General features: G+C 36.6%; 1 protein-coding gene across 2 annotated transcripts in view; it reads left to right on the top strand.

Annotated features, from left to right (window-relative positions):
• PTGER3 (prostaglandin E receptor 3) overlaps window positions 1–16181 on the top strand; it is a 185350-nt gene extending 169169 nt beyond the window's left edge. The window contains exon 4 of one of the 2 annotated variants that reach the window (XR_012034804.1): window positions 14598–14736. Coding sequence is in view for 1 of the 2 variants with exons in the window: in XM_072834059.1 (XP_072690160.1) it covers window positions 14598–14618 (21 nt within the window). In the remaining variant the exon portion in view is untranslated. Of the gene's footprint in view, window positions 1–14597 lie in introns of both variants that reach the window. The other variant, XM_072834059.1, reaches the window with a different exon arrangement.
• Window positions 16182–17235: the final 1054 nt, after the last annotated feature.

The raw sequence follows: 17235 nt of genomic DNA, 5'->3' as shown, positions 1-17235 counted from the left end.
CAAGGCACCCTGAAGACACTTGGTAATGCATTTTTTTTTTTTGGCAATGCATTTTAATTTGTAGTACATGTCACACTTTGCTCTTCCAATCCTGGCAGTATTTGAACTGAAGTTGCTAATTGCATTGAGCTGCTCCAAATCATATACTGGGCAAAGATGAACATGGGAGAAAATCTCTTCCAGCTGTAACTGAGAAAAGCAAACAAATCCATAACAAATAAATCCATGGCAAAGAGTTGCAACTGTAGCCCATAATATGGACTAAATGTAGATTGCTTTGGAACTGCCCAAGGGGAACACTTGAATCTTTTGTAATAATCACTTTCCAAAGGATCTGTTGTTCAAAATCATTTCTATATCTCCCATTTTAGGTTTTGCAGCATCAACGCCTGGGTCAACTTATCATCTTGTTAATGTTCTTCAAATCTTTATCTCCAGCCCAGATTATATTCATGTTTCATTTTTCTGTATATCCTACCGCCAGTAATGAACCCTAGATACCCTAAACTCATCAATCTAAATTAACTCATTATCATCACTCTAAGTCACCCTCTACCCACCCTTATCCTTCTTTGAGTAGAGAATGGCACATCACCTCTCCACTTAAGCCAGAGAAGAGCGGCATTGGGCTTGACTCCTCCTTCTTCAGCTAACCTGCTACTAGTTCCTCTTGATGGCACATCCTATATGCTTCTCAAATCTGTCTACCTCTCTCCAACCTTCCTGCCTCTACTGATGTTCAAGTCTCCCAAATCGTCATCCTCTTGGCATCTTTCCTGATAGAGTTCACAAAGTGGCTGAAGTAACACATCATTCTCCAGCTGGAAACCATTCAGTTTACTATTATTTCACTTTCAGAGAGATCCAATGGGAAGTACCTAAAATTGCTTGCAAAGCCCTCCTGAACTGTCCTCTACCAACTTTTCCTGCCTTTCCATACTCCTTTTCTCTTCTTTCTTCTTTTCCCCATTTCTCTGTGCATTCATATTCTCCAATCACCTAAAGAAGGTTCTTTATGCCTCAGACACTCCATTTTTTTGTCTAGAACACTCTTTTTTACTAGAAAGCTATTACTCTTCCTTCAAGGCATATCTTGGATATCCCATAGAAAATATCCCTTAAGGCTTTGGGCTCCTTCTGTTCTCTCTTAGTGCCCTATATCTCATCATTATGCTATACTGAAATCACCTATTCACTTCAGTCAAACATTATGAGCACAGAAATTATTCAACACCATATCTCTATCGCCTAGCACATAATAGGTGTATGATTATTTTTTTATTTTTTTATTTTTTTATTATATTTTTAGAATGAACAAACAACATCTGATTTTCTCTCTCCTAGCGGAGGGCTGTGTAATGTCCAGCTATGCTGGTGACTTGGGAGATCAGTCTATGCAACCTTGGGATAAAGTATTGGAAAATTATTTTGACTGTAAATTTAAATCATTATCTTTAAACAGTTCATCAGTAATACAACTTTTTTTTTTTTTAAAGAAATGTCCATCTGTCTTATGTGTCTTATTTTACAAACTCAGGAGAGGGTTATTTTTGACTCCATAGAATCCCAACATTTCGGGTAATCTCTTTTCTTAGAAAACTAAATTTTACTCCTTACCAGATTCACAATCCTCAAATCCAAGCCTGAGCTTTTGTTTATGGATCCAGAAAGATTTGCATTGCATCAGTTCATGTTTAGTCAGTGCTAAACTTTCAATAAAAGTTTCTTAACCTTTTATTGAATTTCATTCATAACTGAAATGCAAATAGTCTGGCAACGTTCAGACGTTTCTTCAAAGACATAGGCAGAATACATTTACATGATGAGAATTTGTGGTTAGTCGCAGGTGGTCAACGCTTATAGCTTGCAACAATTATTAAAATGTAAGTGTCACTGGTGGGGCTGCCAATGCTGACACCAGAAGAATGGAAAAGAACTCTAAAAGATTTTTTTATTTAAGCTAACTTTGAAATTAGCAAGGCTTTTCTGAACAGAATGGTTCTGCAATTTTCACAATCTAAGAATTCTTCAAAATACATTTCTGAGGCTCTTGCATGAATATTTAGAGTTTTGTTGAATTTCTTGCTTTTCCCTTAACACACTTTACTGTATGCTACCTCATACCTTTGCTGTTCTTTCTGATTGGCATAGCCTTCAGCCCCTTAGATGCCTTCTAAACTCAAATCTCATCTCTTCTGTGAAACACCACAACAAGATCAATAGAAATCTCTCAGGCTGAATTAATTCCTCTCCATTGTGAGTGTCCACAGCATTGTGTGATTTGCCTTTCAAATTGCACTTACTACATTATAGCATCCTTGTTGGTAAATGTTTCTCTGTTCCCTAACAGTCTATGAGTTACTCATTAATTTGGTATCCGCAGGACCCAACAGTGTCTGATACACACCAAAGCTTCCATATAGGGCAGCCCGGGTGGCTCAGCGGTTTAGTGCTGCCTTCAGCCCAGGTCATGATCCTGGAGACCCGGGATTGAGTCCCACATCAGGCTCCCTGCATGAGGCCTGCTTCTCCCTCTGCCTGTGTCTCTGCCTCTCTCTCTCTCTCTCTGTCTCTCATGAATAAATAAATAAAATCTTTAAAAAAAAATAAAGCTTCCATATAGACAAGTTTAAAGGCCAAATCATCCTATTTTTTCCCCACCTCTTCTGCGTCATTGTAGTATCAAGTTCATGTCATCCAGTTGGGGCTCACTTCACGATGTACATTATCAAACAGTTCGAATCTCACAATTAAGATATAAATTTTCTAATTTTGTCACAAATTCATTTTAGAAAAAGCAAGGAGCTGTAGTTTTAAAACTCATCTCTGTCACTAAGAGATTATGTGGTTTGGGACAATCAGTTTACCTGCCTTGGACATTACTAAATTATCTCTATCATCCCCATCTTCTCTCGTTGTATGACTCAATATCCTTTTCTGAATTCATGCAAAATTAATGGTCTTGACCACATAATTATGTATTTAATGGTTTTTAATGGCTAAGACTTAGTTTTCTCCTGTGTGAAATGAAGATAATAGTAGTGCTTGTCTCATAGGTTATAAGTAATCTTCTGTATATCTTGACTCTCTGCAGTTGTAGTCCGTATAAGGATGCAAAAGTCTTAATAACACACACATATTCACTGCTGACTTAATCACTACCTTCTGTTTTCTCCCATCATGTACAGTGTTTTATCTGTTTCTTGCTGATTGCCAAATATCATGAACATCTGATAATGTAATGCTAAGATAATGTCAAATAAATATAGTGACAAGTACGATTACAAATCTTGCAACAGATGCAAAGTTTCATGAAAATAAAGTCACATAATTTTAAAACACACATGTAAAGCCATTGACAAATAATAGAAGAAGAGAAAGCTAATACAAATATAACAGGTTGGGCTTCTTAAAGATATTGAATGGGATATGGGAATAAATAGATAAGTCCCTCTAATATTTATTACAAAAGTGACCATATTTATGATCATGTGCTGCAAAAAGTATTAAAAGGACATTTTTTTATATCACGACTCATTTTTTTAATGCTCACAGTTAATAATTTAGTTTCATCTTTGCTTTTTCTAAAATGTAACTTATAGAGGCAATGAGAAAGAAGATGAAATTCAGCATGAAAATAGGGAATCTCAGGCAGCAGGTGTCATAGGGGAGGCCAGGGACACCAAGAGGCAGTTGAGAGTGACTAGTCTTAGTTCTGCTTCAGGTCAACTCTAGTGATGCTGCTTATCAGCCACATGAGAAGGAATATTACCCATCAAAAAGAATGAAATCTTGCCATTCGCAACAACATGGATGGAGCTAGAGTGTATAATGCTATGGGAAATAAGTCAGTCAGAGAAAGACAAATATCACAGGAGTTCACTCATTTGTGGAATTTAGAAAACAAAACAGAGGAACATAGGGGAAGGGAAGGAAAAATAAAATAAAATGAAAATTGATAGGGAGGCAAATCGTAAGAGATGCTGAACTCTAGGAAACAAACAGGGTTACTGGAGGGGAGGTAAGTGGGATGGAGGAATTGGATGATGGGGATTAAGGAGGGAATGTGATGTGATGAGCACAGGGTGTTATGTGTAAGTGATGAATCAATAAATTCTAGCTCTGAAACTAATTTTAAAAAGCTTAAGAAAAACAAACAAAAAAAAAAAGCAATGGAGAATGACACAAAGACTGCTCATTTGACTGTGTATGTTTGACATGTTGTAATTTCTTAAAATTTCAACCTAAGCAACTCCATTAAAATACAAAAAAAAAACCTAGTGATTTCAAAACTCCAGTAGAACTTTAGAAAACATTAATTTCACTTATTTCTATAGCATTTTACAATAAACAAAGATAAATTTCATTATTTTTTCACTTTATTAATAACTCTGAAATAACTAAAACAGGCATTGCTTTTTACTGGTGAAAAGCAAAAGTTGGCCGAGTCTACTCAGATATCAGAGAGATAACACAGGCTCCCTGACTCTAGGACATAATGGTGAAGATGTTCTATTATGTCCCTTCTCTTTCCTCAGTAATACTAAATTCTTTACATTTTAGTCCTAATTCTCATTACAATCTTTTCAAGATAGATTTTGTTGCCTCCAATTTACAGGTAAGAAATCTGAGAATAAAAAGATTAACAAAATTTGCCCACAGTCACCAGTAAGCATATCTTCCTAACTCCACTGTCTCACCCCTTTGTTTGCTGAAGTTCAGTGAATGTATTTGTTAATAATAGAAAAACCACACTCAACAAAAAGAGGCTTTAGAGCATAAAAGAATTTTGGAAAGTCTGTCTGAGAAAAAAATAAATTTTTTAAACCTTCCAGTTTATATCTCAATTATAATTACTGGGACATTTGAGCCATACAATTGAAAAGTGATACATTTATTTCACCTTTGTTCCCTTTTTCTATATACTTTACCTTTCTATATACTTTTCTATATACATATAGAGCAATGAAATAACCAAATACTATGTTGTATCAAAAAAAAGAATCTGCTTTTGAATAAATGTCTAAACTCAATAGGTCAGGTCACTGAGCGTGCATCACCCCATTTTATCAGTTGAGATGTGAACTATAAAGAGATTCAATGAACTTCCTCAGGTCACAGAATCCAAGCTCCCCTTAGAAAATATACCAGCTGTCCATGCACCATTCCTTTTTTTAATGGCTATCTTAAATACAAGCATATGGTCATGCAAATATAAAAGTTTCCTTAATAAAGCAATAAAGAGACTACGTCAGCAAAAATTATTGTCAGTAAACTCTAGGTTGAAATTACATGTTGTGAATGACAACAATTTACTTTTACTTATAGCAGCTCCAGTCATGGATTATCTGTGATGGATTTTTCATATGGATGATATGAATTACATAAATGAAATTAAGACTATGAATATGTACATATTTTAGTATATATTAAAGTAAGCAAGGCAAATATTTTCTATTAGCTGAAGTCTAAAACCAAATAACCTATATGGAAATTTTGGAATGGAATCTGTTGGCTTCATAAAGAGATCTTGACATATTATTTCTGTTTAAATTGGAAAAATTAATACTGTCCACTCCTAAGCAAGACAGAAGAAAACAGTTATATTTCACATTACATTCTTGGAGGGATCTTTATAACTTGACTATAATTATTTCAGGATGCAAAATTTAAAAAGGACCCTATAATGTCTCAGTTCATCTTCAGGACAAGAGTCTCTCATTAGAATGTGATGCGTTTGTTCGTTAAAATTCTAAAGCTGAATGGCATCCTTCTAGGAAGGGCTGAATTGCCATCTAAACTAAATAATAACAACCATAAGATAAGTTTTGTGTTCTCTTTTATTTCATATACTCATATTAAGATTAGCAAATGTAGAAAGAAATTTATAAATGCATGCCCCAATCTACAAGTGGCCCCAAGAAAGTTGTTCCCAGGGAAAAGAAGCCATTAGGATTATTCAAAAGCAAATGAATTCTCAATATATTTTCATATTTTGATAACAAACCTCTATTGTGTCACTCTGTTGTCACAGAGATAACACACATCAGAAGAAAATGTCCCATGTTGTCCTTCAAACCCACATGGATCTCAAATCCACTTCTATCTCCTTTTCTCTATACAGCCCCCATGTCCTTACCCCTCTCCTTGATCTACTAAAATTCTCTGGGGGGGAACCTAGCTGGCTCAGTTAGTAAAGCATGCAACTCTTGATCTTGGGGTTGTGAGTTTGAGCCCCACATTGGGTATAGAGATGACTTAAAAAGCAAATCTTAAAAATAAATAAATAAAACTCTCTGGTCTGTCATTATAATAACCTCTTAGCGTATGTTCTTGATCTTTCCCTGGCTGGTTTCATTACATGTTTAGCAGAAGTAGAGGGGTTGAAGATTATACAGGCATAAGCTTTGTCAAAAATTATTAAGTTGTACACATAAGAGTTACGTATTTCATTGCCTGTAATTTTACCTTAAAAAAATTTAAACAATTACTGAACTTCAGTTAATGGGTTAGCTTTTTGTGATGATATGGGTTAGTAATATTAAAGCTTGCTTAAACAAATGAGTAAATATATTAAAAGTAATGGGAGCAGTATTTTAAGAGGAAGTTACAAACATAGAAAGAAGAAACAATGGCATTGAATTGGAAATGGAAACTATCAATATAAGCTCATGATTTTTAATATTTACCTATCTAGTTAAATAAATTTAGAAGTGATTATAGATATAGGCATACATGTGTGTTTACATGCACATGTAATATACTACATATGTTCACTGAGATTATCTAAAAGTTATGACAGCATTGAGCACACCTAATACTTAGACCTTGATTTCTATTTATCATTTTGCATTAAAAGGAACTTAGACTTCTTACATACAAATGGCCAACAGACACATGAAAAGACATTCAACATCATTCAGCATCAGGGAAGCACAAATCAAAACCACAGTGAGATCCCACCTCACACCAGTGAGAATGGTGAAAATTAACAAGTCAGGAAACAAAAAATGTTGGAGAGGATGTGGAGCAAGGGGAACCCTCTTGCACTGTTGGTGGGAATGTGAACTGGTGCAGCCACTCTGGAAAACCGTGTAGAGGTTCCTCAAAGAGTTAAAAGTAGATCTTCCCTATGACCCAGCAACTGCACTGCTGGGGATTTACCCCAAAGATACAGATGCAGTGAAACGCCGGGACACCTGCACCCCAATGTTCACAGCAGCAATGTCCACAATAGCCACACTATGGAAAGAGCCCAGATGTCCATTGACAGATGATGGATAAAGAAGGTGTGGTCTATATACACAAAGGAATATTACTCAGCCATCAGAAGAGACGAATACTTACCAGTCACATTGACATGGATGAACTGGAGGGTATTATGCTAAGCAAAGTAAGTTAATCAGAGAACCAATTATCACATGGTTTCACTCCCATGTGGAATATAGGAGACAGCAAAGAGGATCATAGGGGAAGGGAAGGAAAACTGAACAGGAAGAAATCAGAGAGGGAGACAAACCACGAGAGACCCTTTAACTCCAGGAAACAAACTGAGGGTTGTGGGGGGGAGGGGAAGAAGGGCTGGGGGCTGGGGTAACTGGGTGATGGGCATTAAAGAGGGCATGTGATATGAGCACCGGGTGTTATATGCAACTGACGAATCACTGATCTCTACACCTGAAACTAATAATGTACTATATGTTGGTTGGTTGAACTTAAATTCAAAAAAAGGAACCTAGACTTCTCAAAGGAAAAAAAAAGAATGATTCCAGGGCTGTGACAGAGACAAATAAAGCTCTACAGAATATTATTGGGAAAATCGATAAATTTGAATATAGGCTATAGATTTGATAACAGTTTATCAATATGTTTTCCTGATTTTGATAATAGTACTGTAGTTAAGCTAGAGAATGTCCTTGTTTTCATCTTTTTAAAAGATTTATTTATTTTGAGAGAGAGAGAGGGCATGTGCATGCACGAGAGTGCAGGGTGGGGAGAGGGAGGGAGAGATTCTTTCAAGCAGGCACCCCCCATCCCCGCCCCGCCGCTGAGCGTGAAGTGAGATGCAGGGCTTGATCCACAGCCCGGGAGATCACGAATTGAGTAGAAACCAAGAATCGGTGCTCAACCAACTGAGCCACCCAGGCACCCTTCCCTCTTTTTTAATAAAGATTTATTTATTTATTTTTGTGGGGGGAGAAAGAGAGAATGCCTTTGTTTTTAGAAAACATTCATGGAATTATTCAGTGGTAAAGGGTCACAACTGTCTCCATTTCACTGTCAAATGATTCAGAATAAAAAAAAAAAAGTCATCTATCTATCTACCCAGAGAATGCAAATGACAAAAACAATTGGGAGAAAATGTAAACATTCAGTTAATGTAAATAAACTATTCCTTATACTTTTCACTTTGCTGTAAGTTTGAAATTGTATCAAAACAAAAGGCTAAAGAATATATTCAGTGGCTTCCTGTGTCTGCACAAGACCCAGTTTCAAAGATGGACAAAACATGTCCCCGTTGTCTTGTGTGCCCTCCCTACCTCTCTGAGGCCGTCTTTTCCATCCCTTTCTCTTTCAGGGCTTTCTCCTCAGATGTCCTGTTACATCCACGCTTCAAGATTTCCTTGTTACATCCCCATCTCCTTCAACCGTGCAAAATCTCACTCCCTCGATGGACTGTTGTATTTTCCATTACATCCTACCCATTTCCCACCCAACCTCCATTCTCTCCAAGTCCTGCTCTACCTCTTCTCTTCCATGGCACGTGTCCCTTCCTAACATCCTTACGCCTCATATGTCTTGCTTCTGTCTTGCCTCCACTCTCTAGAACGTAAGTGCCACAGACAGTTTTGTCTGCCGCCTTTCCCGATCTATCCTAAAACCTGAGACAGACAGTCCAAGGCACTCTGTGAATATTTGTTGAATGGAAGAATGATTGCTGCCAAATTGTCAGATTACCTTTGGGGAACATATACTCTTTTTGAATATTAATCTTGAAGGATGTTTTTTCTTTGTAATTCTTATATATATATACAGAACTGACCAGATAAAACCCCATGTATATATTATATATAATATATATACAACTTAACGGGAATTATTTAAGGAGTTTAGAGATAGTGCTTAGGAAGGTCATCTGAGCCTCAGAAGGAGATGGTAAGTTGCTCTGGGCCCCTCTTTTCATCATCTACTTCTCAGCCTTGAAGGACTGGCTCACACTAATCACTCCTATCACTCCTCGTGAGATACTGGTGAGAAGGCCAATTTAAAGAATTATACTGAGAAACAGAGTTGCCACAGGTCTCAGATGTTTCAGTCTTCTGCTCAGCTCATTTCCTCTGAGAACTTGACATGGAGTCCAATAGATAAGTGCACAGTTACTTCTCTTCGTGGAATCAGAACGAAAGGAATGAGTTAGTCAACTTACGCGAGCCCAGTGAGGACGTTTTTCTGTCTAAGGAGAGGGTGTCTAAGAATACAGTATTGGGAAGTCCTCTCCTCGGTTCAGGGCATTTTCTCACTTCATGATGTTGAAATGGAAATTATTAAAATTGGGTTTGGAGCTTTCCCCCTTTTGAGGTTTCACATTAGTAATCAGTTCACTCATGTCTTCCATCAGTTGCTCTGGTACGTGTGTAGGCCGCAGGCAAGCCCTGTGGCTCCTGGTTTCCAAAGGAAACCACGTTATTCTTAGAAGAGGACTTCTCGGGTGGCTGATCTTAGTCACCACATGCTGAGTTTATTAGTTCAGCTTTCAGAGCTGGTGTGGGGTGCTTCCTGCACGTAACTCATGCCCCTTTCTGTCCTCGACGCGATGACAAAGAACAGTCTACTAAACGCTGCTTAATGCTTAATCAAATAAAAAATGCCTGGAACAAAGTTAACCTTCATGAAGTTCTAAAACCTCACAAGGTGTCTGGTTCTGGACCACTACGGAGTAGAAGCACTTCTCCCCAGTCCTTCCCCTGAGTTCAGGTAACAGTCCTGGACACGATACAGAAAACACGCAGGAAAGCCGACTGGGAGGTGAAGAGGGGGCGGCTGACCCCCTGCGGCCTTGGGAGCCCAAGAGGCCGTGTTGCTCCCCGGGTTTCCCCTCTGACTCCAGCCTATGGACTGGGTGTTGGAGAGGCCACATCTGGAAAGGCCACGGGAACTGACCGGATAAAACCCCCCAAATACAGTTCTTTCTAGCAAAGGGCAAGAAAAGGGACAAGTTAGCCAGATGAAAAGTTCTTAGATAATAACTGTCCTGGTGCAGAAGCACAGCGGGGGACAGATGCGGCTCAGGTCCCATCGCCCTCAGCTGCTGCCCCTGCCAGGCTGCCCCAGGGGGACAGAGGTCACAGCGGGGGTGGGACTCAGCCTCACTCACCAGTGGCGAGCCTCTCCTGCCAGCGTGGGTGGAAGTCGCCGGGAACCTGGGCTTCTGTCCCCACCTGGCAGTCGTGAGGCACCATCCCATCGCCACCGAGGTGAAGCAAGAGGCCAGCTGGGGAGCTGTCGCTACCCATCAGCAGGAAGGCAGTTCCTTCTTGCAGCATCTGTGGAAAGTCCAACATTTTTCTGATGCGGATCTCAACATACGTAGAGGTAGGATTTAGGACAATTCTATTACAAGTGAAAAAAAGTCAAGGAACTGAAAGGGAGGCAAGATTCCCACATTTGATGCTGGAGGACGGAAGAGTCTGACTTGGCATTTTGAAACTAGTAAATAAAAGGAAAAGAAAGAAAAGAGAAAGGTTTCTACATTTTATTCGGACACTAGTAGGCCTTTGAGCTGACGGAAGAATCCTGTATCTTGACTGCAGTGCTGGTTACCGGAATCTGCGCAAGTGACAAAGTGACACAGAACTATATGCAATATTGTCTTGCTGCAAATTTTCTGCCTTTGACATTGTGCTATACTGAATGCGAGATGTTACCCCTGGGGGAGAGTAGATGAGGGTCCCCAAGGACTCTACACGACAGCCACTTGTTATAAATCTGTATTTCAAAATAAACAGTAAATAATAAACTTTTTAAAAGACCTTTATAGGTCATATTCAGAAGCTTCTCCTAACCATGCAAAAGCATAAAAAGCGTACAATAAAGGATCGGTGTAAAATTTTAGAGCAGATTTCCCCAGTAATTAGCGGTCGTAGGGGTTAGTAGTCATTTATGACCTATTTGATCCAGGAAATGCAATTTTGTTTTGATGTTAACATTATCATCAGTCTTTGCTTTTTCTTTTTAAATTCGAATATAGTTGACACACAACGTTAGTTTCAAGAGTACAATTTAGTGATTTGACAAATTACACAGTGCGCTATGTTCACCACAAGTGGAGCTGCCATCTGTCCCGTTACATTGCTAATACAATATCACTCAATTTCTTCTTTTTATGTAGTTAGTAAATAGCACTGTGTAAAAGCTCACGAGTCATCTTGCTGGGTTATTAATGTGACTGACAAGTTTTTAGCATTTCCTAAAGAAAAGATCATTTATTACCTTTAGCTATCATGGCATAGTAGTAGGTACCTTGGAAAGGTGCAAGCATAAAAATGCAAAAGTTTGTTTGTTTCCTCTCTCAAGAAAGTGAAAAAAAAAATAGCATAGGAGTTTCAGGATTTCTTAGTGGCACAGGTGGATAGTGTCATCCAACTGTGATAGCCAGAGACATCCAGGCCTAACTACCTGTCTGTGTCGGATTTTTTAATCTACAGTGAAAATCCTTCCTGCTCTTCCAGCCCATAGTCAACATTTTCAGAGTTTCTTCACAGCCCAGATCACGTTTCTGGGAACTGACCCCATCATCTTCATACAGTCCTGTTTGAAGTGATCTTCTCCACTGGTCACGATGGTTGGCACAGGATTTCCTTTCCTATGCTAATTTGGAATTGGGACCCATAGACTCGAACTGAATAGACTTAAGGTCCAATGTTGTCAATTTTCTATAGTCATCACTTCTGACTCACGAAATATTCCAAGCACACAAAACACCCAATGAGTCCCTGCCTTAAGTGAACAGGTGTTAATGCACTATCATATTTATTTCAAATTTCTTTTTTCTGAAAAAATATGATATAAACTCAAAATTACTAGTGTAATATATACCAATCACCAAGATAAAACAATTACCAAATTTTTGTCACATTCATTCAATTTTTGATTTACATTTTAATTGTGAAAAGACACATAATATTTACCATCTTAATCATTTCTTAAAAGATTTTATTTTAAAGTAATCTCTATACCCAACATGGGGCTTGAACTCATAATCCCAAGATCAAGAGTCTCACATTCATTCCACCAACCAACCCAGCCAGGCACCCCCCCATCTTAACCATTTTTAGGTGTGCAGTTCAGTAGTGCTAAGTGAATTACACATCCCATAGCACATGGAACGGGTCTCTAGAACTTTCTCATCTTGCAAAAATGAAACTCTACGCTCTTCGAACAATTTCTCATTCCTCTATTTCCTCTATATCCCCAGCCCTGGTAACCACAACTCAATTTTCTATTATTATGAATTTGACTTTTATAGATACCTCAGAAAAGTAGAACCATACTGTAATCGTCTTTTAATGACTGTCATATTTCACTTAGCATAATGTCTTCAAGGTTCCTCCATGTTGTACTATATGGCAGGATTTCCATCTTTTTTAACACTAATATTACCATATATCTATTTCCCACAATTATTTATACATTCATTGGTTGATAGACATTGGGATCACTTCCACTTCCACTTCCTGGCTATTGTGAATACTGCTTTGATGAACATGGGTGTGCAAATACCTTTCGAGATTCTGCTCTCAGTTCTTTTGTGTGTGTGTATATATATATATACAGAAGTGGGACCACTGAACCATATGATAATTGTATTTTTAATGTTTTGAGGAATCTCTATCCTGTTTTTCTGCAATGGCTGCACCATTTTACATTCCCATCAAAGGTGTACAAGGCTTCTAATATCTTCACATTTTCACCAGTTCTCTTCTGTGTTTGTGATAGTGGCCATCTTAATGTGTGTGAAGTGATCTTGCTTTGGGATTTCAGGTTTTATTTCTTTAATGATTTCTTTAGGTGAACATTTCTTCATATGCTTGTTGGCCATTTGCTTATTTTGGAGAAGTGTCCATTCAAGTTTTTTGCCCATTTTTAAACTGAGCTGTTTTTTGTTGTGGTGGTGGTTGGTGTTGAGTTATAGGAGTCTTTTATGTGTCCTGAATATAAAACTCCAGATATACAATTTACAAATATTTTCTCCCATCCTAAGGTTGTCTTTCACTCTGTTGACTGTTTTCTTTGATGTGCAGAAGCTTTAAAATCTGATATAGTGTCACTTGCTTATTTTTGCTTCTGTACGTTAGGTTTCATATCAAAAAACCATTGCCAAATTCAATGTCATGAAGCTTTCCAACTATGTTTTCTTCTAGTAGTTTTATGGTTTTCTGTCTTACACTTAGGTCTTTAACCCCCTTTGACTTAATTTTTTTTGATATATGGTCTAATGTAAGGATCCAAATTCATTCTTTTGCATGTGAATACCCAGTTTTCTCAATTTCATTTGTTGGAGAGACTGTTCCTTTCCCCATTGTGTAGTCTTGGCACCTTTGTTGCAGACCATTTGACCATACGCAAAAGGGTTTATTTCTGGACTCTCTGTTCTATGCCGTTAGTTTATATATCTGTTTTTATTCTAGTACTACATTGTTTTAATTAATGTAGCTTTGTATAACTTAACCTTTTTTTTTAATGCAATTTCTTTTTTCCTTCTTTATGTATTTTACAGCGAATATCAGGCAGCATAATTTTACTCCTACGTGATTCAATATAAATCTCTAAAAATTATGGTCATTTTCCTTTGCAAAAGTATTATTATCACATATAAAATTGGCAATGTTTCCTTGCTATCATCTCATACCAAGCCCAAAATCAAATTATGAATGGTCTGGAAAATGTGTCCATTGATTTGTTTGAATCAAGATCAAAACAAGGTCCCCACTTTCATTTGATTACATCTTATAAGTCTCTTGGTTCAGAGAAGTTCTACCCTTCCTGTTTTTCCCCCTCAGACATTGACTTGTAGAAATTAAATTAGTTGTCTATAGAATGTTTTAATTCTAGGTTTCTCTGTATACTTCCTTGTTCTGTCATTTAGCTTGCAAATGGAAGTAAACTGGTGGCTTAATTCTATGCTCGCTTAACTATAAATTGAAATTAGCTCAGACTTTTGATGGTTTTCCTACCTGTGGGCAGTTTTCTTAATTCACTTGCAAACTGGAGACTCTGGGGACTTTTCCTAGTTTCCCTGGTCATTTTCAGATAAGTCTTCCCATGTTTCCACCCAGAATATGTAGGGTCTTTATTTCTTACAAGTGGTATTTTTTTGGAAAATTTTAAAAACCTGGTTTGTGGAGTAGGTAGGTTGTCCCCATGCATTTCTCTCTATTCCTGCCACCCAGCTTCGATCATGTTCTTATTCTGCTGCTATAGGTGATTTATCATTTGTGTTCATAATGTGAAGGTTATGAAAATATCTTTCCTTCTAGTTTTATTTAGATGTTGTCAATGGATTTTTCATTTGCTATCCTAATTTGTTTATTTTTCAGGAGGAATTTTTTGGAGATTAAAAATCGACCTTGCTGCCAAGATCACATCACTGGAGCTTTTCACATCACTCAGCTTTCTTTTTGTTAAGGAGACAAAAATATCACAGAAAACTGTACCTCCTAACCCATTCCTTTTCACTTTCCCCCCTATGCCCACTCCCAAAGGTAACCCTCACCAGAAGTTGGTATGTCCTGTTGCCATGCATGTTTTTGTACTTTTACTACATATATATCCATCTATTAAATTTGTATCCTATTGTTTTATAAGTTTAAAATATTTACATACATGTTTTCATATTATATGTATGATTTGCTGCTTGGTTTTCTTCACTCAAAATTACATTTAAGTTTTATCCATATTGAAACATAAAACTCTAGATCATTAATTTTAACAGCTATACAGTATTCCATAGTTTGAAGAGGGCATGATTTCCTTTGACTAGAGAAAATTATTTTATTTCACTATAATAAGCAGCATTGTAAAAAAAAGAAAAAAGGAAGTAAAGAATAAAAATCCCTAGAGTATATGTTAGCTTGTGCACATCAGCATGAGTTTCTCTAAAATAAATATGCAGGAGTGGATGTGCTATGTCAAAGGGCATATGCATCTTTTTATATTCACATGTGTAAGAGTTTCCTCTATGTATATCTATACTGGCATTTGAGATGTTTTAGTTTTTTACATCCTTATAGGTGTGAAATGGTATCTCATTATTAATTTATCTTACATTTTCCTGATTGAAATGTGAGGTTGAGAATCCGTATTGATGATTTGGCTTTCTCCTATGTCTGGCCTGTTTATAAAATTGATAATGTCTCCTGGGTTATATGTCAATTTATTAATGATTTGTGAGGGTCTTAAAAATATCTGGTTAAAAATCCTCTTCTGGTGTTTATTAGATAGGTTCTTTTAACATCTTCTGTTCTTTCTATTTCTACTTCTACTTCTACTGGTCTCAATCTCAACAATCATCTTTTCTCTTCCTACAGCCCAGACTTAGTCCATGAAAACATCTTAGAAACAGGCAGCATACCAATCTTTTCATTTTCCCAAATGTTTCTCAAACCTATGACCACCACTTAAATTTCTTCCTGGAACATCCTTTCTTTCTGAAACATTGACATTCATATAACAGATATTAAGAGTAGAAGAGTTCTGCCTTTATTGACAAATTGTCAGTTATAATCATAATCTGTAAATTAAAGTTCAACTGGTGTTTTTCCCTTTTCTAGCATAGTCTCTTACCCTTTTCCTTATTTGAGACCTTTCTTATTCCCTGTCTTTATCAGGATTTTGCAAGTCATTATTCAAATGTTAGGTATGCAGTGAATGTGGATATGGATGATAGGAAAAAGAAAAATAAATTCAAGTTCTTTGATAAACATGAACCATACATTGATATGAGAATTTGATGTTATGGTAAAATAAAAGTTGAGATGATAATGTCAATATGTTTAAAGGAGTAGATATCAAAATGAGTTTGGAAATAAAGGAAAATTTCTAGAACATACCAAGTTATTATCACACTGTCACCATAAAAAAAACTGGTGTTAATGAATAAATTCCTCTGGAAGATTATATGAGTTTGTGAGTCTAAAGTAATGTTATTTTGAATTTTGAAATCTAGTTAATGTAACTTCTTAAAGTGAAATATATAAACTAAAGTTTTCTTCTTTATGTTTTACTCTTCTGTCTTCCTCTTTGGCTTCTCTCTTAGCATACACTAGAGAAACAAAGGCACATGTAAATGTTTAGAGTTATTAATTGGGATTCCAATTTAAATTTTCCATTATTTTTAACTTCATTTTTAAACATAGGCATCCGTTTGGTTTCATGAGAAAAGCCTTCAGTTTGGTTTCTTCTTACTAAATTTCTTGAAATAGAAGTAATATTTTAACCTTTGATAATAATAGGACAAAGAGAATGATAACATCCAAGTGTATGTAGGCATTTCATTATGTAGAATAATTGTTTTTAATGGAAAAATGGATTAGACAAAGAATAGTAGGGGCTTAAATTACAATAATTATAACTGTGGGAGAAATAGCTGGCCTGGGATAACATATCAAGTCCAAGTTTGTATACAATATAATTCTTAAAATCTAAAATAGAATTATAAACTAAAAATAATATTTAGGTTCTAACTGATGAGTCAGATTTGGAGACAAAAATAGTAGCATGTAATGTTGAAACTGTTCAAAAATAGAAGTGATTTCATTTAAAAAATGACAAACATTCTTCAGAGCTCCAGGCCTCCCAGTTATTTTAATAAAATAAATTATCTTGGAGGAAGGCTCATAAACTCTCCACTGTTCATTAGTTTACACCTGCACCTCAGGGGGGTTGCTTGGGAAACTGACTCTTAATTTAGCTTGAAAAGTCAGTGCTCTTAGATTAGGGTTTTGTGCAATGCACAATACAAAAGGTTAATAATTTTATTTGAAAAAACTCATTACTATCACTTTGCACTTTAAGTCTATGTCACACTCAAAAGAAATTAATTATCTTGATGGTTTTGTACCTCATCTGCCTGAAAAGTCTTGTTTGTTTTAAATATAAATGTAATATTTATATTAACTTTAGGCTGTACCTTGTACAAGTTCTCACTCTGATTTACTGAATAATTGAGACCATTCT

The sequence above is a fragment of the Canis lupus genome, chromosome 8 (genome assembly GCF_048164855.1).
Source record: "Canis lupus baileyi chromosome 8, mCanLup2.hap1, whole genome shotgun sequence".
In the NCBI taxonomy this organism is placed as follows: Eukaryota; Metazoa; Chordata; class Mammalia; order Carnivora; family Canidae; genus Canis; species Canis lupus.
The sequence above is the reverse complement of the archived record's forward strand: the minus strand, read 5'-3'. Positions and strand labels throughout refer to the sequence as shown.